Source organism: Barbus barbus (assembly GCF_936440315.1).
Source record: "Barbus barbus genome assembly, chromosome: 44".
NCBI lineage: Eukaryota > Metazoa > Chordata > Actinopteri > Cypriniformes > Cyprinidae > Barbus > Barbus barbus.
The window spans coordinates 5,787,674-5,812,950 of NC_136722.1; the positions used below are offsets into that span (position 1 = coordinate 5,787,674).

General features: G+C 35.0%; 1 protein-coding gene across 1 annotated transcript in view; it reads right to left on the minus strand.

Annotated features, from left to right (window-relative positions):
• The window catches only part of LOC306863237 (A-type potassium channel modulatory protein DPP6-like), a gene marked incomplete at both ends in the record, with an annotated part of 182,326 nt that overhangs the window by 31,059 nt on the left and 125,990 nt on the right, over nt 1-25,277 (minus strand). Inside the window, one exon of the mRNA XM_079406481.1 lies at nt 9,661-9,781. Coding sequence (XP_079262607.1) covers nt 9,661-9,781 — 121 coding nt within the window. The remainder of the gene's footprint in view (nt 1-9,660; nt 9,782-25,277) is intronic.

A 25,277-nucleotide genomic window follows, 5' to 3' on the forward strand; every position in this document is an offset into this window, starting at 1 on the left:
CAGCAGAGTTCTGCTCACGTCATCACAGAGAGAGTGAGTGAAAGAATGTGCTCAGAGAGCTTATGTTGACTTCCAGGAATTCTGACAGTTAGTAATAGTTGTTAGACAAAGTTTATATATTTCCATTTTTGTTTTCAACTTTTTCTGAGTTAATATGATTATGTTATTGTAATATATACGGTTTGTGGTCAGTAAGGTTTTTTTTAAATCTAAATTTAAACTTTTATCTAGCAAGGTTGCATTAAATTCATAAAGACATTATGATGTTAGACTTCTATTTCAAATAAATGCTGTTCTTTTGAACTTTCTAAGAATCCAGAAAAAATTAAAAAGTTACAAAAATAGTTCAACACTGTAATAATAATAATAATATATATATATATATATATATATATATATATATATTTATTTTCTTGAGCAGCAAATCAGTATATTAGAATGATTTCTGAAGGATCATGTGACACTGAAGACTGGGTAATGAAGCTGAAATCTCAGCTTTGCATCATAGGAAAAAATTACATTTTAAAATATATTGAAATAGAAAACAGTTATTTAAAATCATAGTAATTATAATGTCAAAACAGAAAACACATATTTTGAAACTATATTTCACAATATTATCGTTCTTTTTTGATCAAATAAATGCAGTCGTGAGTATAAAACTTCCTTGAGAAATATTATAAAATCTTACAGAGCCTAGTAGTGTTTATTAATTAACACAAATGAATATAAAATAATGTATCTGATATTCATATATACCGCAATAATACTGATCATTTCCAATTTGCGGTTGTGATTAACACTGTTTTCTAAATGTTTGTCAATTTGAATGAAAATGAAGGATACAAATGTTAACCTGAAATGAGTGTGTTTTGATGTAAATATGATTTTGAATCTGAAGTAAATCTCATTTTCACAAATTCATGTACAATTACACCATGTACAAATTAAAAAGACATTTTCTATTAGTGTTCACATGCAGCGCTTTTTGTAATTGCCATTAATTTATAGACTATGTATTTAAGTTGTGTATTTTCAAACTACTTTTATTTGTAGCAGAGATTTGGGAAATTGGGACATTTGTTTTAATATCGCATACTGTAAGTTCAAGCCACAAAACTCTTCCTTGCTCAATCAATTTTTGAATGTTGGCTTCAAAGCCTGAAAAAGGTTGACTTTTCAGGGACCAATTCTCACTATTAAATGCCTAATTTTAACATGTCGCCTGTTTATTAGAATGTAATCCCATATTCTGCATCCCTAATCCTTCCCAAAATCTAAATTTAACAACTACCTTACTAACTATTAATAAGCAGAAAATTAGGAGTTTATTGAAACAAAAATCATAGTTAATGGTTTGTTAATGGCGAGAACCTTAAAATAATGTGTGACCACTTTTCAGTCAGTAAGAAGGCTTCTAAGAAGTAGCAAGACATAACACATCCAGATCCATGATTGCTTAACATCTTGCCTAAAGAGATGCCTGCATTCGGTTAACATCTAGATGTATACTTCACTGCCAATGTTATCCCACAATCCTGTTATGGGTCCATGTAGCTTTGAAAACATGTTTGAGTGAGCTAGCCATTTAATGTCACTGAGGACAATAACTGTATCAGCAGCTGAGAGTTTCAATAACGTATTTTAATGCCTAGAGAGCATGATGTGGATATTTTAGAGAAAATGCTTGTGACTATCATGGGAGCTTTTCAATGAATCTGATCATTACAGAGATGCTAACCCGTGGATGAACCAAAGCAAGTCTGCCGCAGACATCTCTGTACAAAACAGCAAAAATGTCTCTCATTAGGCATAAGATGTCAGAAACCCTGCAAACACATCTCTCTCTCATTGCTGTTTTCCGTGTCTCTCTGTGCCCTTTCTTCTGCCAAACACACACTCACACTCACAGTAGTGAGCCAGGAAGCTTGTTGAGCTGTTGATTGCTCACACAGGGAGGTTTAATGGCAGAGCTGAATGACGGATGAAACAGGAGTGTGCGTTTTGAGAGCTGGAGGACAGTAAAGCCGTGTCTAGCACACACACACAGTCCTCTCACACTTGTCCTTCTTTAATCAGAGGACACAGCTGTAGAATAGGGGGGAAATGAGCTGATAGTTTAGGCCATAAAACTTTACTGTTTAAACCCAGCATTTCCATTATCCATTTTCCTCCCATTATCCAAAACAACAACAACAACAACTACTACACCCGGTAAACGCTTTAGCATTGCAGTGACACATTTTGACTTAATTTCTTGCAATTTGTTTTTCTCAGAATTGCAAGAATTCGGTCACACTTTATTTTAAGGTCAAATTCTTGTTATTAACAAACCATTAACTATGACTTTAAATTAACTCCTAATTTTCTGCTTATTAATAGTTAGTAAGGTAGTTGTTAAGTTTATATGTGTTTTGTAAGCACTAATAAACAGTCAATATATTAAGAATATGCATGCTAATAAGCAACTAGTTAATAGTGAGAATTGGTCCCTATACTAAAGTGTTACTTTTTTCTCAAAATTTCAAATTTACATCTCATAATCCGTACTTTCTCAGAATTGTGTGCTTATTTCAAACTATTTTGATTATTTGTCTAAAAAAATCAAGTTTACATCTTGCAATTTGGACTTTCTAAGAATTTTGAGTTTAGAATAGTTCTGACTTTATTTCTCACAATTACGAGTTTATATGCACTGAGTTCTGAAGTCTTCTGTGTTCTTGGACTTCTGAGACTTTTTTTTGTTTTACGAACTTTCTTAGAACTGCAAGTTTATAAAACACAGTTCTGACAATTTTGAGTTAACTATAATAGATCTACTCCTAATCACAAGAAATGATGTAAGAACTGCGTTATAAAATTGTACAATTATGAAAAAAAAAGTCAGAATTGGAAAATGTTAACTCAAAATTGCGAGATATGGGCGTAATTTTCCTACTACCACACAGGAAACAGGTAACACTTTAGTAATGGGACCAATTCTCACTATTAACTAGTTGCTCATTAGCATGCCTATTAATAACATATTGGCTGTTTATGAGTGCTTATAAAGCACATATTCTGCATCACCATATTCTACAACCCTAACCAATACCTAAACTTAACAACTACCTTACTAACTATTAATAATTAGTAGTTTATTGAGGCAAAGTCACAGTTAATGGTTGGAACTTAAAATAAAATATGACTAAATTTTCAACACAAAAGTACATTTTTACTCAATATTTGCTTAAATATTCACTTATTCATAATACACCAATTCACCTTTCTTTCCTCTCTGGGTGTGAATATTTCTCAGGAAGATGTGCATGTAGACAATAAACTACAAATTAGATGGCAAAAGCTGTTGTCTTGCCCTTTTCCCTGGACACACAATATACTCAGCCAATCTACAAATAGAGTACATATGTTCTCTTTAGAGTCTGCTGATTTCTGCTTTACATTGACCATACTGCACTAATGAGAGATCAATCAAACAGGTCCATTGTTCACGTTCCACACGTCAGCACACGTCTTTCTATGTCTGTAAGCAGCACATTTCTAAGATTCCCATTTAAATTCAAAAGAGCCCTAACAAACATGACTTTAGCGTTGTTCATCACCTTCATTGGATTCATCAGGGTAATAACAGGCTTCTAACAAACCATTAGCAACTTAATTAGCTGGAGTTCATTGAGAAGATAATTCAATGAGGGTGAAGGCCTGTGGAGGTCTGATCAGCTCCGCTAGCGCATGCGAACACTAAAGCCATTTGTCATTTCAAACGCTACTACATGTTAGTGCAGCATTTCTTGTTTTTTTCTTCTTTTAAAAAAGAAACATAGCATTATTTCATAAATAAATATTTAACACCATGCATTCTGCCAAATCCAAACTTGTAGGCTAAATAATTTAGCAATAATTTGAAAAGAAGCACTGCCTATTTTAATTTATTTCAAGTTTGAGTAATTTTGTTAATGTACTTTTATAGTTTTTATTATTTTTGAATTATATTTAGCTCCAGCTGTGTCGCACTTCAGAAACGCTGCCAGTGAGAAAACTCAAAAGCGCTCCTGCTGCTGCAGTCACACAGGAGAAATTACGCTGTGAACCAGCCGACTAGTCGACCGTCCTGACCATCCCTATAGTGCCAAACTCATGAGCTCACACTGTTCAATTTTAGCTCGAGAACAGCATTAATTAACACTTCTTTTGGGAGGTGTGCAGAGTATGAGTAGAGTATATCTCCCAGCTGCAAATTGGAGGATGTTGAAAGAGGGCTAGTCATTTTTGTGGACTGCTAAAACTATGCGATTATTCTCTCCTGTGATACAGAGGTGTGTAAAACACATCGGCCTCATTAGCAGCTAATCTAAAGGACTGTTTTACACTCTGTATGACACAGAGACAGTACGCTTCTCTAATAGGTCTGTTTGCAGCAGTGAGAGGAGGGACTAAATCAAAGTTGCAATGCTACTACCATTGCTAAATTATTTTTATTTTTTTTTGGTACCATGACAGGAGAACTGTTTTCAAATTAGCGCACATTTTCCAGTAACAAGCCACTTTTTTTAGGATTAGTGCATAGGATGGTAAATCACTGATCTTAATAAATTTTGCAACTAAATATTTAGTTAAATGCAGCTGTTAAGCATTAGGGTAAATGAAAGTGTTCATTTTATCAGTGGTAATATTTAGTATTATATTTAGTGTTAATAAATGTGATTCATGCTGATCATGATTCACAAGAAATAAATATAATCTGATACTTGTACTCTACAGTTGTAAAGTTTAGGGTATATATATATATATATATATATGTTATTATTTTTTTAAGAAGACTATGTTCACCAAAGCTGCATTTATTTGATCAAAAAATAAAGAAATTAATAAAATAAATTAATATAATATAATAATTTTAAAAAACTGTTTGATAAATACAGTAAAACACTAATATTGTGAACTATTATTACAGTTTAAAATAAATGTTTATTATTTGAATTTAAATTTCTGAAATTTCAGCAGCTACTATTCCAGTTTTTAGCGTCACATGGTCCTTTCTGAAATCATTTTATACACTGATTTGCTGTTCAAGAAACTTTTTCATTATTAATGTTAAAAAATGGCTTTGATGCTATTTTTTTCTTTTAAGATTCCTTGATGAACAGAAAGTAAGTTTCTGCAACATTACAAATGTCTTTACTGTCACTTTTGATCAATTCAATGCAGCCTTGCTGAATAAAACCACACATTTATTTCAAACAAACAAACAGTGGTGTATATTTAAAAGGTAAGCTCTTAAATGAGTTTTCTTATCTCTTTGTAACTAATGTAGGTCAGTTTAGTAGCTCACTTCAGCAGGGGGCAGTAGAGAGCCTTAGGAAGAGATTGCATTCTAAACGCTGTAATGACTCCTCAGGACACGACTGCAGACAAACCAAACACACACTTTAATCAGATTAATGATATCCAGTTATCAGAAAAACAAGAAGCTGTCCGCATATGATCGTGTGTTCTCAAAACCAGCCACTGAGATTACTGAATAATGGGATGCAAGTCAGATGACAAGAGAGAGATGATATTAAAGTAAATTAATCTTTAATAAAAAATGCTTAATTTCAGCTACAAGCATCACAGACTGTTCCAACCAAAACATAAGGTCATGTGAGGACAGCCAACTGCAACGAGTACTGAGAGCGAAACCATTAATGTGGCTGGTGAAATTTGGCTTTCTTAACAAACATGTTCACTGCCACAGAATGAGCAGCATTTTCAGTGAATTCTCTATGGGAGCTGAATGGCAGGTTTGTACGAGGGATTGTGGGATTGACAGCAGTGCAAAGCAAGTTGCGAGAGAGTCAAAACATCGGAAACTGCTGAACTTAATACAAATGAAAGGCAAGAAATGCTGGGCAGCAGCATACCGCTGTGAGGTATAGGGAGGTCTGTCATAAACGTTTCAAAATCTGTCTGGAGTGCTGGAGTTTCTGCCAGATTTATTGCTTAAAGGAAAAGTTCACCCAAAAATGAAAATTTGCTAAAAATGTACTCACGCTCAAGATATGCAAGATGTAGATGAGTTTGTTTCTTTATCTGAACAGATTTGGAGAAACTTAACATTACATCACTTGCTCACCACTGGATCATTTGCAGTGAATAGCTGCCGTCAGAATGAGAGTCCAAACAGCTGATAAAACATCAAGTAATCCACTCCAGTCCATCAATTAAGTGTGAGGTGAAAAACTGCGTGTATGTATGAAACAAATACATTATTGAGTCATTTTTAACTTTAAACTGTCATTTGTAGCTACAAGTCCTCTATCCATTACTTTCGCCAGTTGTCTTATCTAATCAGGAGGTGAATATGCACAGAACAAGCACTGTTCACAAGTGAAAACAGTCCTAAACAAATATGTCGATGGATTTTAATGTGAGAGGACATCAGGGTGGTGGACTTCTTCAACGGAGCGTTATTATGCATAATGGCCAGAAACAATGGTTTAAAAATAAAATGCCTTGATGGATTTGTTTCTGACAAATGAACAGCTTTCACTTCACAAGACATTAATCGATGGACTGGAGTCATGTGAATTAGTTGTGGATTATTGTGATGTTTTTATCGACTCTCATTTTGATGGCACCCATTCACTGCAGAGGATCCATTGGTGAGCAAGTGATGTATTACTAAATTTCTCCAAATCTGTTCCAATGAAAAAACTAATTCATCAACATCTTGTAACTTTTCAGCAAAGTTTCATTTTTGGTGAATTGTTCCATTCAAATTACACCATTATGAAAAGTAACCCTAAACCCACGTATAATTTTACATGTTTCTGATAGATATCTGAAAAGTTCTCCAATAAGATACATATTAAGGAGCTAAATCTAAACACTCAAGTTCATAAACTGAAAAAATTTGAAGGTTCACTGTATACTTAGTTTAGTGAGCATTTTAGAGACGGCATTATTCCTTAAAAATTCACTTGAGAAATACATATGGATTATAATTACAAACAGAAGATTAGATAGTTTTGTCTTAACTGTTTTCATTTAATGTGGTTAGCAAAAATGTACAATATACATCCTTTCAAATACAGGACATTTAAAATACCAAGAACAAGTCATATTATTCCACATTTGATTTATTAATCTTTTAATTTTAAATAAAAAATTAAAACTCCACCAGCCCCATCACTGGATTCTTGAAAAATAGTTCTAGTGGAGTGTCTCAAACAGCAATATTTTTGATTGCAAATAAATATTCAAATAGGCTCCAAAAAGGTTTTAGTATTTTTTATATTTTAAAATAAAACAGAAATCAGGCTTCTTTACACTTTAATCGCTGCTGTGAAGTCCACACTGTTGCAGGTTGGCAAAAAGGACAGCAGTAATTTGTGAGCAACTTTCTGAATCATAAAATGCCAAATGGGACGTCCTTCGATCTTGCGAACACGCAGAAGACTGTGCCTTACTTCGAGCTTCTTGCAGGGTTCATTTCATGATCTTCATTAGAGCAGACGTGGTCTGCCACAGCAAGAACTACATGCGGCTCACTGATTATCCAGGGGTAATTAAAACTCAGCATTGATTATGCCGACTGATTGAGGCAATTAATATCCTCTCGGTAAAGTGATGAACTACTCTAAGAAAGCATACTCACAACAATGCAACAATCTACATTCTTGATCTCCAAATTACAGAGAGGAGAATGTGTAGGGGTGAAGTTGATTAGAACATTTTCCTCGTAATAACTTTCAGCCACTTTCAAATCACATTAAGTAAATGGACGCTGTGGATCATTCGACTTTAATGCAACTCTATACAGCTGGAGGAATTAAACTGCTCTTGTAATGATGGATATCGGTTGTTTTAGCCTTTTTTGGTTGGCATGGGTAATCTGAATTAACATACATTAACCTTTCCCTAAGCACATCAGGGGACTCCATATCCAGAAGGGTCCAGCAGGCATAAACTCCATCGTCAATGAATGCATGGCCACCTGTTCTCCTCCAAACACAGAACAGACTCTGGATTTGTATTCAACAGCCTCAGACTGCACAAAGCTTGATGATTCATTAATCATTCAGAGGATCTGTGGGTGAACTCGACGGCTGTGAGCCATTCACATGAACAATGACTGACCTTAAAACCCATGGACAGGAAGTCAAGGACAGTTCAGAGAGGGTCCATGGGTCACATGTAAACTTGAACCAACAGGTTGGATCACAATGTGGGAAGCACGGACTGGAAAAAGAGTTCTGAGATTTGGAGTCCTGGGGCTGTATTACACCAACTCACTTAGTATCCTATCCTATCTTTATAACCATGGTAATTAACCATGGTAATTTAATTTATTCAAATCAAGTCCAGAATCAAGATAGGAAGGTTCTGTATTACAGCCTCTGGAGTGTAGAGTGTGTCACTCTACATATAATGTTCATTCCCTGTGGATGATTTGTTAACTGTACTTGAAAAAAGTCTTGCAAACTTATTGCCTCGGAAAAAGCCAGTTAAGGCTACTTCGCATATCAAGTTTTCATAAATTGGCTGAGTAAACCTGAATACCTGAATATATTGAGAAACTTTTTGAATTTTTTTCTGAGGCATTAAGTTTTTCAAAGTAACAATTTTTAAATTGTTATATATATATATATATATATATATATATATATATATATATATATATACATACACACACACACACACACACACACACACACTCATCATTATTTTTTAATTACTTTTGTTGAGCTTTGATTTGTTGATTAACCTACTAAAGCATGTGTAATTACTTAAGTTCAGCTAATTGCATTTAATATATTTAACTAATATAAACTATAATGCATTTGCACATATGTATCCAATGCACCTAGATGTGCTGTATATTCCAAATGTCAAAGAATGATTTCAGCATGATGGCGTTAACCCTGTAGTCTGTTTATGGTTACCAAGAAACTTGGCGCATTAATATAGAATTCAAATGACATCACAGGTGTGTGATTAATAGGTGTTTTACAATGCCTTTGAATGTGGGTCGTCCAATCAGATTCGCCAAAACTACCCCAATCAATAAGTAAAAAAAAAAGAAAAGAAAATAATTGCAAATATGGTGGATGACTAATGGAAAGATAAATCATACATACTGAAAACCAAAGCACAGAGACTGAGCATCAGAAATAGGTCAGGATGAGTCTTTGCTCTCTTTAATACATTCATCCCCTTCAATAAATAATAAGTGTCAATTTCGAGACCTTCGCCGCCTCATAAACTCATGGCAAGGGTCAGTCTCCTCAATATGAGCCCAGATTAAAGTTTAAATGGGAGACTCGCAGCACACTAAGCTAAAATCCACAACCAAAGAGTCTTGTCAAAGGCAGTGGTGCATTCTGGGAGATGCAGGGATATTGATTTTTCTTGTTTTGATACTTGCACACAATGCACAGAATCTATCATCATCTGCCTCTTCTACATCAGACACAACTTGTTTCATGAAGATTATAGTACATTGTAGGCTACTCTTTAAGATGCATATTTGCTTTTTATTTGTTGAATGTTCACCTTAGCTCTCAGGTCTCAATAAAAACAAAGATTTTTCTGGCCAATCCTTGTCCTGACAAAACCTCATTTAACTTTGCAAGGCATTAAAACAAATGTCCATGTTTTTATACAAATCTTTCATACCTTCATAGAGCCAGTCACTCAGGCCGTTGAATATCACACCCTCCTTCCCAGTGGAAACCAGACGGATGGATCTGTTCTCCACAGTGGCCCGGTAGTAGATGTTATTCTCAAATATAAAAATCTATAGAAATGGATAGAAACACAAACATGCTGCAATCAAAATTTGATGGATAGCCCAGGAGGGGGTTCACTGGGGATGACATTTACAGTGTGCATGGAGAACTTTAAAGGAGTCATATCATACAGTGTTTATTATCACATTTTTTCACCCTGAGATCCATTTATAATATTAGTAAGTTGTTTTTGTTTTCACCCTCTCTCCGACCCTTAGAAACATTCAGGGTTTTTGCTACTGTGGCTTTAAGAAATGCCCCTTTGCAGGTATCACAGTTCTTTGGTCCATGGTTTCTATTATGTTAAATATAGTTGTTAAAGCAATAGTTAAAGTGAATGGGTGCCGTCAGAATGAAAGTCCAAATAGCTGATCACAAAACATCACAACAATCAATCCAAACAACTCCAGTGTCTTGTGAAGCGAAAAGCTGCATGTTTTAAGAAACAAATCTATAATTAAACTGATGCTTCTGGCCAAAATACAAATCCATAATCTATAATAATGCTTATAGTGAAAAAGTCAACCCCCAGTTATCCTCTCACATCAAAACCCACTGATATATTGGTTTAGAAATAATTTGGACTGTTTTCGCTTATACACAGTATTTGATCTGTGCATATCTCTCTCCCAATTCAGATGAGAGAACTTTTTCACCTGAGAAAGCATTGATATAGTGTTTGTCTGAAGTTTAAAAACACCTTTATGATGAGTTTGTTTATTACGAACATTGAAGACATTCACTGACGAACTGAAGTTGTGTAGATTACTTCTGATGTTTTTATCAGCTGTTTGGACTCTCATTCTGACGGCACCCATTCACTGCAGAGGATCCATTGGTGAGCATTTCTCCAAATCTGTTCTGATAAAGAAACAAGCTCTACATCCTGGATAGCCTGTACATTTTCAGCAATTTCTTTTTTTTAATTTTGGGTGATTCAGTTGAGGTCAGACAGAAATAATCAAGCATCACCCTTTGGTTTATAACATCAAAATGATTCACAAGGATCTAAAGGCAGCAGCTGCTACACAAAAACAAGGTTTTGTTAACCTTTACACATTTAAACGTGAGTTCTTTAGCTTTAGCTTTTTAGGACTAATCATATTTATATTGCTTTCATCTTGACTCGGGAAGTCAAGTTTCTCATTTATGTCTGTCAGAATTTTTTTTTAGATTTTTTAAAAAATTTATTTATTTATTTATTTGTTTAGGACTGGGCAGGTTGTCAGTTCTGAAAGTTATTGTATGTTTTCTTAGTACGTCAAGGACAGTTTGGCTGAGAGAGATCATACAGATTCAAAGACGTCGTTTCATTTACAGTAACTCAGGCCTTTACATCAACTCTTTTTTTTTTTTTTTTTTTTTTGCTGAAGTGAGTGTCAGTATTCAAGTCAAGATCACTTCTAAACATTCAGAGGAGTCACCTGGTGGCTTCATTTATAAAACCACTTCCGTAGCACCATATTTAAAATAACCTCTGCACTCAGAAATGAAAAAGAACACTCTCTATCTATAATTTTTTTTTGCCAACAGCTAGAATGATTTATTTAGTTTAAAGTTACAAATATTTGCAATATTTGAATATGAATCAATATTTTTTTAACCAAAGTCAAATCTGAATAAATGGATAATGATCTGGATAAAAGCTCATTTTACTTTTTACTTCGATTGATTGATATATGTATATCTCTTTAAATTTCATAAAGGATCAGTTTTGCCTAAAGGGGTCAGGTAAATTTGTCTTTCAGACATACTAACCTTGTCTGAATCAAACATGACGGTGTTTTGCTTGCACAACCTCTGTAAAAAATTAAAGAGCGAATTGCCCAATGTTTTTCAACTAACCCGGCAGTCCTCTGAGAAATCTATGTTCTCAGATAGGAATGTCTGTGATTGCAGTATTGAATTCCCCCCCCCCCCATTGCTTCTCATTTACTTTGACCTTCATTGAATACTGTAATTGAAGCTCATTTTTTGTTGCGCTTCCTGGTGCAACTTCATTAATATTCAGAGCTCATTTCAGGTAAAATAACAGTTGGTGTTCCAGTACTGCTGTCAATTAATTAATGTATTCCCTTAAAGATATAAATATACACTATTGGTAAAAAGTTTGGAAAAATTATGATATAATGTTTCTGAAAGAAGTCTCTTATTTATTTGACTAAAAACACAGTAAAAACGGTAATACTGTGAAACATTACTACAATTTAAAATAACTTTTTTTTTTAAATATATTAAAATGTAATTTAGGAAACACTTTAGTACAGGGATCAATTCTTATTATTAACTAGTTGCTTATTATTAACATGCATATTACTAGTATATAGTAATAACTCTGCAATTCTTCATACATTATTGTGCACGACCATTTTTTAGATCCATTAATCCTACCCCATACCTAAACTTAACAACTACCTTATTAACTATTAATAAGCAGCAAATTATGAGTTTACTGAGGCACAATACATAGGTAGTAGTTCATTAATAGTGATAATTTGTCCCCAAATTAAAGTGTGCACGGTAAAAAATAGGTGTAATTTTAACTGTAAAATCTTCATCTAAATGAAAAAAACTTAGTATGTTAACAGTAAGTTCCTGTACTATATACAGGGAAAAACTGTAAAAGATCTAACCATACATTTAATGTAATTTTACAGTAAAATGCTGTTAATTGTACAGTTTTTAGAAGTAAAAATAACAAATAAATGTATAATTTACAGTCAAAAACTGTAAACTGATACTGTTTTTTAATAGTTTTTGTTATCAGTTATGTACATTTGGGTTTTATGTTACATTTTCTGTTGTTTAATGAAAGTTTATTGCATTATTTAAGTATCATGTGTGTTACCATGATGGTGTTTTGTGTTTGCATGAATGACTCTGTGCAGAATGTCTGTAAATATACAGCAGTTTTCTGTTTTCAGCCCGCTAAATTTGTAATACAGTATCATACTGTAAGCGCATTGCATTGTGGGATTGATTTTCTTTCGCGCTCAATTCAGATGTGATGTGATGTGAACAGACAAACAGATGTTTGTGCCAGTATTACAGGCAGACTTAATTTGTCAGTGGATTTATCTGAATAGAATAATTATTCTTGTAATGAGATATGCCAGGGTTGTGAATTTGTGAGTAACGTTAGTATCGAACTTAAGCTTTTGTGAGCTTCGACTCTGTAGCTGCTTATGACGCAGCAGAAAATGTACGACGCTGCATAAGAAGATGGGGAAATCGATTGCCATCTGAATAATCTAATTTATGCTAAATAGACTTCGGAGCTCGAAAAGATGGACAATTATTAGTCGGAGTATTGATACGGTAAGTCGATCCTTTTTTTTTTCTTGGCAAACTACGTCACGCCGCGTCGGATTCCGCCATGTTTTATGTAACGCTCAGGGGCACACAGGGTAAACACATGCAAATCACCACAGAAAAAAGCAGACCGTAAAACCATCTTACATACTCTTAGAATAAAACGGACTAATAAGTAAATCTCTTTAAATAAAACAATGTCTCTGTGGTTTGTCTGAGAGGCTGCATATATTCATCATTCAGTCTCCTTCACTACAGTGGTACTGATATAGGCTAACTGCTAAAACACTTTGATTAGAGCAGCAAAACCATGCCTATTTTTTAAAGGGGATAATACATAGCTAGATCTTAAACAGTGGATCGTTTAGCATTGTTATATATCACAATATTGCCCAGTAAATCTGCTCAGTGTAAAGAATTAAGCCATTATAGAGGTAACAGAACTTACTGTAAGCTGCTTTGAATCGATGTTTATTGTGGATGCTGTGCAAATAAATAATGAACCAAGTCGAAGATTCATTATTATTAGAGATGCCGAACAATGATAAAAGATCAAATAAATGAATGAATGAAACTTAATCCTTACAAACAAGTGTCCTGGGAATAAAGAGCTGCCACAGATAATATTTCCATATATGATTTTCTTTTATTTGTAGTGTGGGGGCATACAGTTTAATGCAAATCACTGTATATTAAGTCTACAGAGATAAATTATTGAGTTGTTACCGAGTGTCAGTTTAACTTTCATCCGAGTTCAGTAGTGAATGTAGACATTATATAGGCTATTATTTTATGTTTATGTGATTCAACTTAAGATGGCGTTGAATGATTAAGGCTTAAGTTACTGTATCAACAGCGTTAATCAAAAGTGGAGGTATTTCATGCAGACACTGATAAGGACTATCTTAAGGTATCTATTATTGTCTGCAGGAAATACTTCTGCTTTTTCAGCTTTCTAAGGCTAAAAAAAGCATGTTTTTCACACCGGCTGTGCACAGGGCTATGGCAAATGATGTAAAGTCAGCCTTAACCACTCCAACGCGATCTTAAGTAGTTTCTACTTAAAATATCGATTCACGCTTCCTTTAATTCAATAATAAATAAATAACAAATAATACAAAGTGATTCACAAAAGATGTTTGCAAAAATGTATTGAGGATTCCCTCTTGCAATGGCATATAGACTTAAAGTAAATGTTACACGGACACCGACGTGCTTTTGATTTTTTTTTTTTCGTTTCAGGATGAATAATCTGATCAAGAGCCAGAGTTAACGTAAGTGCTTCACGTTTGTACATTTGTAGTCCATGTGTTAACAAAAATGCTATGCTTGGTTCTGTTGATGTTTTTTTTTTTTTTTTTTATATAATTTCAGGAATTTACAACTCCATCTGATGTCCAGCAATCTCTACATTTGCCAGAGTCCACGATTTATAATTCCTGGTATGTAAACATTAAAGTGTTAGTTACCTTAAATTTAAAAGTCATCCTTGAGTAGTTCTAATGCCGTTTGACCTACTATATTTTAAATGAAATAATGCATTACATTTCATTTAGTTTTTTACCAACTCCTACCATATACACCCAGAAAACTTGGAATATACATGTGGAATTATTCAGTGATACTTTAGCTTTTGTTTTTTTAAAAGCTTGATGCTGGTCACTATTCACTGACATTATATGGATGAGTGGTGCTTTGTCACAAACAAACAGGCAGGCAGAGAGTGCTGATGGTATGAGAAATATAAAATACATTTTAATATACAACATACAGAATAATCAACTGTTCACTTCAGTGAGATTGTGGTTATGAAGTCCTGCTGCAACTAACTTTAGGACTACCTCCAAGACTATTCCATTAATTAGGAAATAGTTTGTTGTTATAAATGTAAATACATTATAGCACCGCTGTGTCAAAGATGAACCTTACCCAAAAATGCTACTTTGGCTAAAAGAGAATGAAATGGTAAACCTTGTTGCACAAATTTCAGTTCTTTTAACAGTTGTGTAGCACTATGTATAGACCACTAAATAATACCACAATGGATTTCTTTTATTTATTTATTTACTTGTTTATTTTATTATTTTTTTTAATTTTCAGGTCAAATCTCTAAGTAACCAGCGGTGGATGTTGAGCATGGAAGGTCAGGTTGTGTGTGAAGGAGCACAGCCCAACTTTGTCTCTGGCCTTTTGCCTCATTCCACAATTTCAACCTCCAGTATCAAGAAGAGGCAGCATGCAGCCTTGAGTTTGTTTAGAGGTTAGACATTTGCATATTTGCCATTCATATATGTTAGAGTGAATTGTCACTAACCTTGTCTTGCCAGTATTTGTAAAGAACTTCACAAACAATTTATACAGTTGATTATAGGGCTAAACGATATATTGCATATTTAACGTTATCATGTAAACACATTGTGCTTACACAAGTGTTGCAATTAAATTAACTTAAAGTCACAAAGGTTTGGACTGGAGTCTGGCAACACCTTTGTGTGAATAGCAATGTGTGCTCTAAGCTGAGTGTCTGTGGCTGCATTTCTATTGAAACTGTGATCGGACCTGATTCAGGGGTGACGAGGAGACAATATTGTTAATAAATTATGAGATAAGCAGACAACGAAGATGTAGAGTAAAACTTTAAATCTGGCAACCCCACTTCCAAAAGTGCTTAAACAGCCACAAAAGAAGATAAAATGTTGTTGAATATGGCATATTTGGTTGGTTTCCAAATATAATGTGAAAAATAGCATATGGTGTTTGGCATTATTCATCACATCATCCAACATTTAATCACATTTTTATTCATATTGTCCAGCCCTACTTGATCATCTAGTTGATCACCCACAAGTAGATGACTTGCTTGATTGCAGAATACAGTTTGATAAAACAAAATGGAATGTTTTGTTTGGATGCATGTTTTGTTTTTGCTCAGTGAAGTGAGATGACTTGATTTTTCAAAAGTTTTTTTGGCAAAATTGCAATTTGAGTAAGAAGACTTAAAGAGGAAAATCTGGTTGCAAATGATGTGCGGTCTAATGTATAGACACATACATAATATCCACTTCTGTTTTTTTCTTTTTTGCCTTTTAGACGCTTTCTCGATATCAACCCTGAACGTGGATCAAAGGCCAAGAAAGAGAAAGTGACTTCAAAGAAGACTGGACATGTGCAAAAAAAAAAAAAAGAACAGCACTGTTAACCCGCAGGTTTTTTCTCTTCTGCGAAAACTTGCAGACTTTGAATGGAATTTTGTTTAGATCCTTTTTTTTTAGACTTTCATTCTCTGGGCCATTTTTCATTAAAAGTAAGTACATTATAAATAAATAAGATTATTGCCTTGTTAATGCTCTGTTGTTAACTGTAAATTGTACTTTAATTGTTTTATAAAAAAATTACAGCTGGCATTTCAGCCAATATGTTTGTATAAGGCAGGTTTATTTTATTTATTAATTTTTTTCCAGACTATATCAGTTTCTGGGTCACTTTAAAACATATTTCTGAAAAAAAACAAACAAAAAAACTTCCCATTCATTAAATGTACATTAAAAGACTGCATTGTTAATGAAGTGCTAATTGTTAACTCTTAAATGCATTTTACAAGTTTTCGATACAGTTGGCATTTCGGCTCATATGTTCACATTGAGCAATTTTCTTGTCTATGCTTTAAAAAAAATTAAATGTTTTAAAACTCGTAGAATGTTGTATTCTACTTCCTATTGTAATCACTGTTGGAGATCCAATTAAAATATTTTTAATTATGTAAATAATTCAATTTAAGAGTACAGAATGAAAAGCACTAAAAAATAAATAATGTTGTACATAACAGTTTAATACTGTAAAAAATGATATAACAGTAGGAATACTGTATTTGTTAATTACAGTACTACACTGTAAATATTGTTTACAGTAGTAGTCCTGTAAAAACACAGTAAGTGGCTGGCAGTATTTTACTGTAAATTTACAACGAAACGTTTTACAGTGATATACTTCTGCTTGTGGTGAAGCTACTTGTGATGAGCTTTGATTCTTCATGTGGCTTTCTCTTTTACCGCCTGCATTATTATGGTGGTTGTCAGTATGTTAAAGGAACAAAACAGATTTTAATAGCAGTGTGTGTTGTTGAATTTAGTGGTTTACATTCAAATTTCCCTGTTTGTAAATTGAAAATTTTACAGTTTTGTTCTGTAAATGTGTTTACAGTTTTCCTGTATTTTTTACAAAATTATTCTGGCAACCACAGCTGCCAGAATTATTTTGTAAAAACTACGGATTTTTTATTACAGTGTGATCATAATTTATTCCTGTAGTAGCAAAGTTGAATTTTTAGCAGTCGTCAGGGTCACATGATCCTTCAGAAATCATTTTAATATAAACTGATCAAAAGTGACCATAAAGACATTTCTAATGTTAGAAGCAATTTCCATTTCTGGTGCTCTTTTGAACTTTCCATTTATCAAACAATTCTGAAAATATTAAGAAACAAACAAAAAAAAAATCAACATTGATGATAATAATAATAACAATTAGTAATAATTGAGCATCAGTCAGCATATTAGAATGGTTTCTGAAGGACCATGTGATATTTAACTTTGCTATCACCTGAATAAATTACATCGGTAACACTATTTTAGGGTCTCTTAACTAGTTAGCATGCATATTACTAGAATATTAGCCATTTATTAGTACTAATTAAGCACATATTAATGCCTTATTCTACATCCCTAATCCTACCCAATACTTAAACTTAACAACTACCTTAACTATTAATAAGCAGCAAATTAGCAATTTATTGAGGGAAAGTCATAGTTAATAATGAATAAGTGTTTCCTATTTTAAAGTGTTACCATTACATTTAAGATATTTTAAAATATAAAACAGTTATTTTAATAATATATGTACAATATTACTGGCAAGCATGTGTTCTTTCTGCAACTTTAAACTTTACAAAATGTTGACTGGGAGCATATTATATACCAGCAAATATTTGGTTATCAATATTAATTTTGTATTCAACCGAAGAAAGAAATTCATACAGGTTTGGAAGAACATTCATTCAAGAACTTTCATTTTATGGTAAAATATCCTTTTATGTTTTAGTTTATTTCAATGGGTTTAATTATGAATCACTCACACATAGCATTAGGTATTTTGGGGTTGCAATTGCTAATAGACTACAAAGTTATGAGATTCGAGAGGCAGTTCCACTATTCTTATCAACATAATAAAAGGGTTTTTTATTCAGGGTTCATGAAGTAATCTGAAACAAGAAGATGGCTGGAGTGGACAGGGAATCTGGCCCCTGGACCAGCTAGTTAATATTTCTGAATATGTTCCACTGCCATCAGTATGTGTGCTTGTGCTTGTAAACCCATCGTTGGCGGTAGAAAGGGGTCTATAACATTTTTAAATGTTATGAATCTTTGTTTTTTTTTACACTGCTGTTTGTGAAAATATATACTGTTGCACGCTGACCCCTTTCAAATCAAGGGAAACACATAGTCTGTATGGTCCAATTTCATCAAGAACATCTTGATGCTGTTGGTATGTGATGTTTTTCTTGGAGCATTGAATGTGAGGTGTGTCGATAACATATCAGAAAGACTATTGACAGTGGACTGGCTCAGGAGAAGCATTGATTTGTAATCTCTCTTAAACACACCACAGCCACTTCACAGCGCACTGGATGACACACACGGATTTAGTAAATAAAGCAAATTCAGAGTATCTGCATAAGGGAACAGAATTTAAGGCATTTTAAGATTTTTTAAACATACTTTAAAACCAAATACCAACAACTGATAACTGACTTTCATACACAACAAATGAAAGACAAAAACGACTGACTGATTGGCCCTTGCGGAAGTGTGCTTAATTGTATTGAATGTGTACTTTTAGTGTACTTTATATAAACAAACCTGTACTTGCAGATAATATAATATTAATGAAATAAAGGGCAACTTAATGTAATTAAAGAGAATAAATTTCATGACTGCTTCTTTTAATAATGTGCACGTTGTAAAAGTTTTACTTTTGAAATCATTGTGTTTTAATAATCTTTGTCGTGCTTTAGTACACTTATATTATATTATATTATTATATTACTGCAGCACAAGTTCTTGTTTTCAATTTTAACTGTAGGGTATTGTTATATATTACATTTAAAGTTAATATATTTTATATGTACTAAATTGCATCGTCATCGTTACAAATGTGTAATTACATAAATACATGACTTTTTATGAATAGAAATGACATTGAAGTACATTTTAGTTTACCATAAAATGTTGTCACCGTATTCTGCAGTGCACTTTACAACAAAAGTAATAATACAATTCAATATAAAGATTTATTTAAATCCCATTTATATGGGTAAAAAAAGCAACAACAAAAAAAAACTAATACAATGTTTTTTTTTCAACTCTAAAGATCATATAGTCCTAATTGCAATTACTGGTAATATACATTTAAACTATAATACATGTTCATCTAAATGCAGTTAAGTGTTCAAAAATATTACATTCAGTTTGCACTTAAGTATACTCTTTTAATGTATTAAGTACTCTTTAAAAGCATGCCAATGTGTACTTTTGGGGAACAGCATCGTTTGATAACAACCCCTTAAAAGAAGCATCTTCAAATGGCATTTAAGACTTTTATCTATTCTGTTTGTTTTGAAAAATACATTTGACAATTTTGATGTTTTAATGAATTAAGGTGAGATGAAAAACATGATCTCTCTCTTAGCATTTTCAATTATCCCAATGGCAGTTCTGCAGATGGCACAGGACCAAGATACATGGCTAAACTTTAATGGCTGTCAATAAAAAAAAAGATGCTTTTTCAGGACCAGATGGTGTAGTTACAGCATACGGAGGAGGTAAAGCTACACAAGCACTGCTCATTCATATGACAGAAACATGTACGAATGTAATGACAGCTTAAAATACACAATGGGTTTTAATGCTGTTTTCAAAATCCTAAAGTGGAGCAGTATGCAAGTGTAAAAGTCTCAAGGTAACTTTAAAAATAATAACAGGGATGCGGTGTGATTATTATAAAAGCACGCAATTTCCATAAATATCTGTGATTCAAATACATTTCTACTGTATTTCCTCAGATATTGACTATAAAAACCAGAACAAACATCTGAAGAAATCCTGAAATATTCTTCTGCCAGGCCAATAAAGTAGTAAAGCCCATGAATATATGATGAGCTGAATTGTTCTGAATTCATTTCAGTTCAAGGTGTTCTGAACTGACAGCTCATCTGTAATTGAAAAAAGTCGAGATTCTTAAATCTGAGGGGAGAGTTTTATGCTGCGTACATTTAATATGCATGTCGAGATGTGTAATACCATGTTTGGCTACGACACTTGACAGGATGTGTCCTGAACGACAGGATGTCCTAATTATTTAATATCACACACACACTCATAAAGTCTCTGAGATGTCGCGCTGGTGAGCTTTCCCACATGTGAAATCATACATTCAGTCAGAGTCTTTTGTGTGCCTGTGCCATAAACCACAGAGATTATTTCCAGGACGAGAAGGAGCGAGGAAGAGGAGGTAGAGTCGTGTGATTCACATCTGCAATTTGATTTTTTAGTTTTTATTGTTGCATCTTTTCATGGATCTAAAGTGGTTAAAGTGACTGCAGATTGGGTTCGTCACAATACCAAGATTTCAATAGTTGATACTAATATCAGAGCAATTTCACAGTACTCCGTATCAATTTCAATACCACAACGATATTTTAAGCACTTAAAGTTGGGCCATAAACTGTGAAAACTGTGATGGTTGCTTTTATTTGGTCAGAATATTTCCTAAACAGTTATTCATGATCTTTACTTACTTTTCAAATTGTAGAATTAGTAGATTCAATTACATGAATTGGTTTGAATTGTTTCAATGTATAATTTTTCAATGTGTGAATTTTATTTTTGTATTAAAACTTTTTAGCACAAAATTCACTACTGTTCAAAGAATGGGGTCAGTAAGAGTTATATTAAATAATCTATTCATCAAGGATGACGGTAAGTGACAGTAAAGACAATCAGAATTTTAGAATGATTTCTAAAAAAAAACTGAACGATGCTAAAAATAAAGCTTTGCCAATTATATTTTCAAATGTGTTCACATCGATAACGGTTACTTAAAATTGTAATAATATTTCACAATTGGTGTTTTTGCTGCGTTATTGTCACAACCTTGGTCATTTCTTACCATAATAAAATTCTTACCTGTCCCAAAATTGTTGAGTGCTTGTGTATATGATGGTAAATATTGCTGTGCATTTTTGTGTGTTGTTCTAATTGTGCACGCAAATTGAAAAAAGCCTATCACACAGCCTTAAAAACAACTTATTAAAAAAAAGTAATTAAAACAATGGCATGGAGCCTTCAAGTATTTATTGATGAAGCAAACCAATAATTATTCAAATAAACAGTCAAACATGAAATACATGCAGAGCAGTGAGTGATTTTCTCTTTTTGGTCAATATTGTTGTTTGATTATTATATTCACACCATAACAGACGGGAGTAGGTCTATAAGGCTACATTTATACAGTGTACCAATATGATCTTTTGACATAAATCTGATTTGTTTGAAGACAAACTGAGTGCGTTTACACCAATACCTTGCCAAGATGAGAAATTAACAAAGAAATGCATCTGACTGTTTACAAGTGCAGGTGCATTACCGTGAGGCGCAGCCGCTCTTTATAGAGCACAAATACAAATACACATGTGAGCGCTCACCTGCAGCTGCTTGTCAGTCACGCATTAAAAAAGAGACGGCACTTGTACTGCTGATATTTTATTATATGGTTTTGGTACTTACTTGGTGCCAAAATATGAGTACTTTTGGCATCCCTACTGCTCAGTGGTGTAGTCTGGGCCATACACACATACACATGTACACAATATTTGCTCAGGGCAATTTGCTGTTTGTGTATTACAATTTCTCAGGATCAATATTTGGTACAATACTTGTTTTGTTGCTTGGCAAGTCCATAATCTACTGTAATGTTAGCTTCCCCTTTAACTGTGTCCCATGAAAATCATGATTCTGCGTTGTAATTGATGCATTATCATGTCTATCATTCTACCTTTTCCTGCCAATCATCAACTAAGTGTGTGTGTGTGTGTGTGTGTGTGAAAAAAATCCACTCAGTGTTCAGTGTTTTAAGCAGTATTGAGCACAGTTCTACGAGCCCAGTCTCGTGAAAATGCGTATAAATTGCACACCAAATAAAAACTAAAATTTGTGGTATTAATACGCAAAAATGGACTCTGGCCATATGATACGAAAGTGTTTGGCGTGCATATAAAACGCAGTTTTAGCATGCATATGATACCAAATTTGTTTAGCGTGCATATGATACGCAGTTTTCGAGTACAGATGATACGCATCTACCCCACAACCCTAATGACCAAGATGGCGGCGCGAACACATCGCGAGGCTCAGCGTCTCACCAGTTTTTGCAATTTTGCAGTATTTTTCCTGCTCATCTCGGGTCTGTTCTCACTGAACAGCTTTGCCTTAACATCATACACCCGACAGGAGCTTTTGGATATCGGTCTGCACTTTTCCAACAATCTTATAACCAATCATCGACTCATCCCGGAGATCTCCAGAACACCGGAGGCAACGCACTCTGCTCGGCCGGGCGGAAGTGCTCACAGGCGGCGCCGAGATCGTAAACAAAGGCGGGGGAAGCGTGGCGGACTAAGAGCTAAGCTAAAGCTAACACCGCACCGGCTCTCTTTACCCAGCATTTTCCTCGCTAATGTGCGGTCATTGGTGAACAAAATGGATGAGATACGACTTCGCATCACCCATAGTAAGAAACTTTTGGACTGCAATGTCATGGTTTTCACTGAAACATGGCTACATAGCGACATACCCAATAATGCTATTGATCTAACCGGACGCTACACGCTCCGAGCAGATAGAACGGCAGATGACTCCGGCAAGACCAGAGGCGGAGGATTGTGCATTTATGTAAACAAAGCTTGGTGTACGAACTCTGACATTGTTGGAAAACACTGCTCACCTAACCTAGAGTTTCTCATGGTTAAGTGTAGACCTTTCTATCTGTCGCGGGAGTTCACTTCCACCATCATAACTGCAGCCTATATTCCCCCGGATGCTAATGCCAAGCTCGCTATGAACGAACTGCATGCGGCCATTAGTAAACAACAGACTGTACACCCGGAAGCTGCATTTATTGTTGCGGGTGATTTTAATCACTCCAACTTAAAAACAGTGCTCCCCAAATTCCATCAGCATGTCTCCTGCCACACTAGAGGAGAAAAAACTTTGGATCATGTTTACACAAACATCACTGGAGCTTACATCGCGACTCCCCTCCCCCACCTCGGACAGTCTGATCACCTTTCTTTGTTTCTCACCCCCAAGTATTCACCCCTCATCAACCGTGTGAAGCCATCAGTGAAGACCATCAAAGTGTGGCCAATGGGAGCAGAGTCTGTACTTCAGGACAAGTTTCAACACACGGACTGGAGTATGTTTGCTTCTCAGGCTGCCAGTGGCTCTCACACGGACATTGACATCTATACCACCTCTATACTGGACTACATCAATACCTCCATTGACAGTGTCACAACAGAGAAACAGATCACAACGTACCCTAATCAGAAGCCATGGATGAACAAGGAAGTGCGGCTCTTGCTGAAAGCCCGCAACACTGCTTTCAGATCAGATGACGCTCAGGCCTACAGCATATCCAGGGCTAACCTGAAGAGGGGCATCAAGAAGGCCAAGCACTGCTACAAGCTAAAGGTAGAGGAGCATTTTTCCAACTCTGGCCCCCGGCGCATGTGGCAGGGCATCCAGGTCATCAGTGACTACAAGCCATGCAACTCCACTCCAACGGTCACAGACGTCTCCTTCCTTGATGAGCTAAATGACTTTTATGCTCGCTTTGACAACAACAACAAGGAGACAGCCACCAAGATCACACTCTCAGGAGACCATCAGACCCTCAAACTCACCTCCACAGATGTCTGCACAGCATTGAGCCGGATCAACGCATACAAGGCTGCTGGCCCCGACGGCATTCCTGGACGTGTGCTCAGGACATGTGCAGAGCAGCTCGCAGGGGTCTTCACAGACATTTTCAACCAGTCACTCACCCAAGCAACGGTGCCAACATGCTTTAAGTCCACATCCATTGTGCCAGTGCCGAAACACTCCTCCCCAACGTGCCTGAATGACTACCGCCCCGTAGCACTCACACCCATTGTATGAAGTGCTTTGAGCGACTGGTCCTGGCACACCTCAAGAACTGCCTCCCACCCACACTGGACCCACACCAATTTGCCTATAGAAGCAATAGAAGCACTGAGGATGCAGTAGGCACAGTACTGCACTCGGTACTCACACACCTGGAAAACAACAACACATATGCACAGATATTGTTTGTTGATTTCAGCTCAGCATTCAACACCGTCATTCCCTCCAAGCTGACCACTAAACTTGGTGACTTGGGTGTTAACACCTCCCTCTGCAGCTGGATTATGGACTTTCTGACCAACAGACCTCAGCATGTTAGGTCAGGCCTCACCTGCTCCACCACCATCACACATCATAAGTAGTGAATTCCATGGACGAAAATCCATGAAAAGCATTATCAGAAGGTTTACTAAGGCTGCATGAAACATCAAAACCATTTCAAAATCATTATAAAGCATGGTGCTATTGTGAATTCACAAAGGCTGCAATTCAATTAAATAAATATATGCATTGCCAGTTTAATATGTGCTTTATTTACATGCGTGTAGGTTACGTGCATGTCAGAGCGGCTCCGTTCACAGTAAATGCTGCTCCACACAAACAGTTATCATTTACATGCACGGCACCGTCTCAAACTCCATCTTTGAATACGCTGTGAGTCTGAGTTGCTTATAACGTTCACCTGGGAACAATGTGCACCATTCTATCATATTTATAAGGTAAATCATTTATAAACCTACAGCAACAGATGAAAATTACTATTTTTCTAAATAAGCTAACTGTTCATCGCGACTTCAAGATAAAAATTTAAACCCTTGCTTTGAGTTTGCATGTTTTGATGTCCACATGCTCTTGTTCAAGAAATGACAGTGGCTGTAGCATTTCTATCAAATATTATAGATTTAGTGGAAAACAATCATCAGGCTGTTTGCGC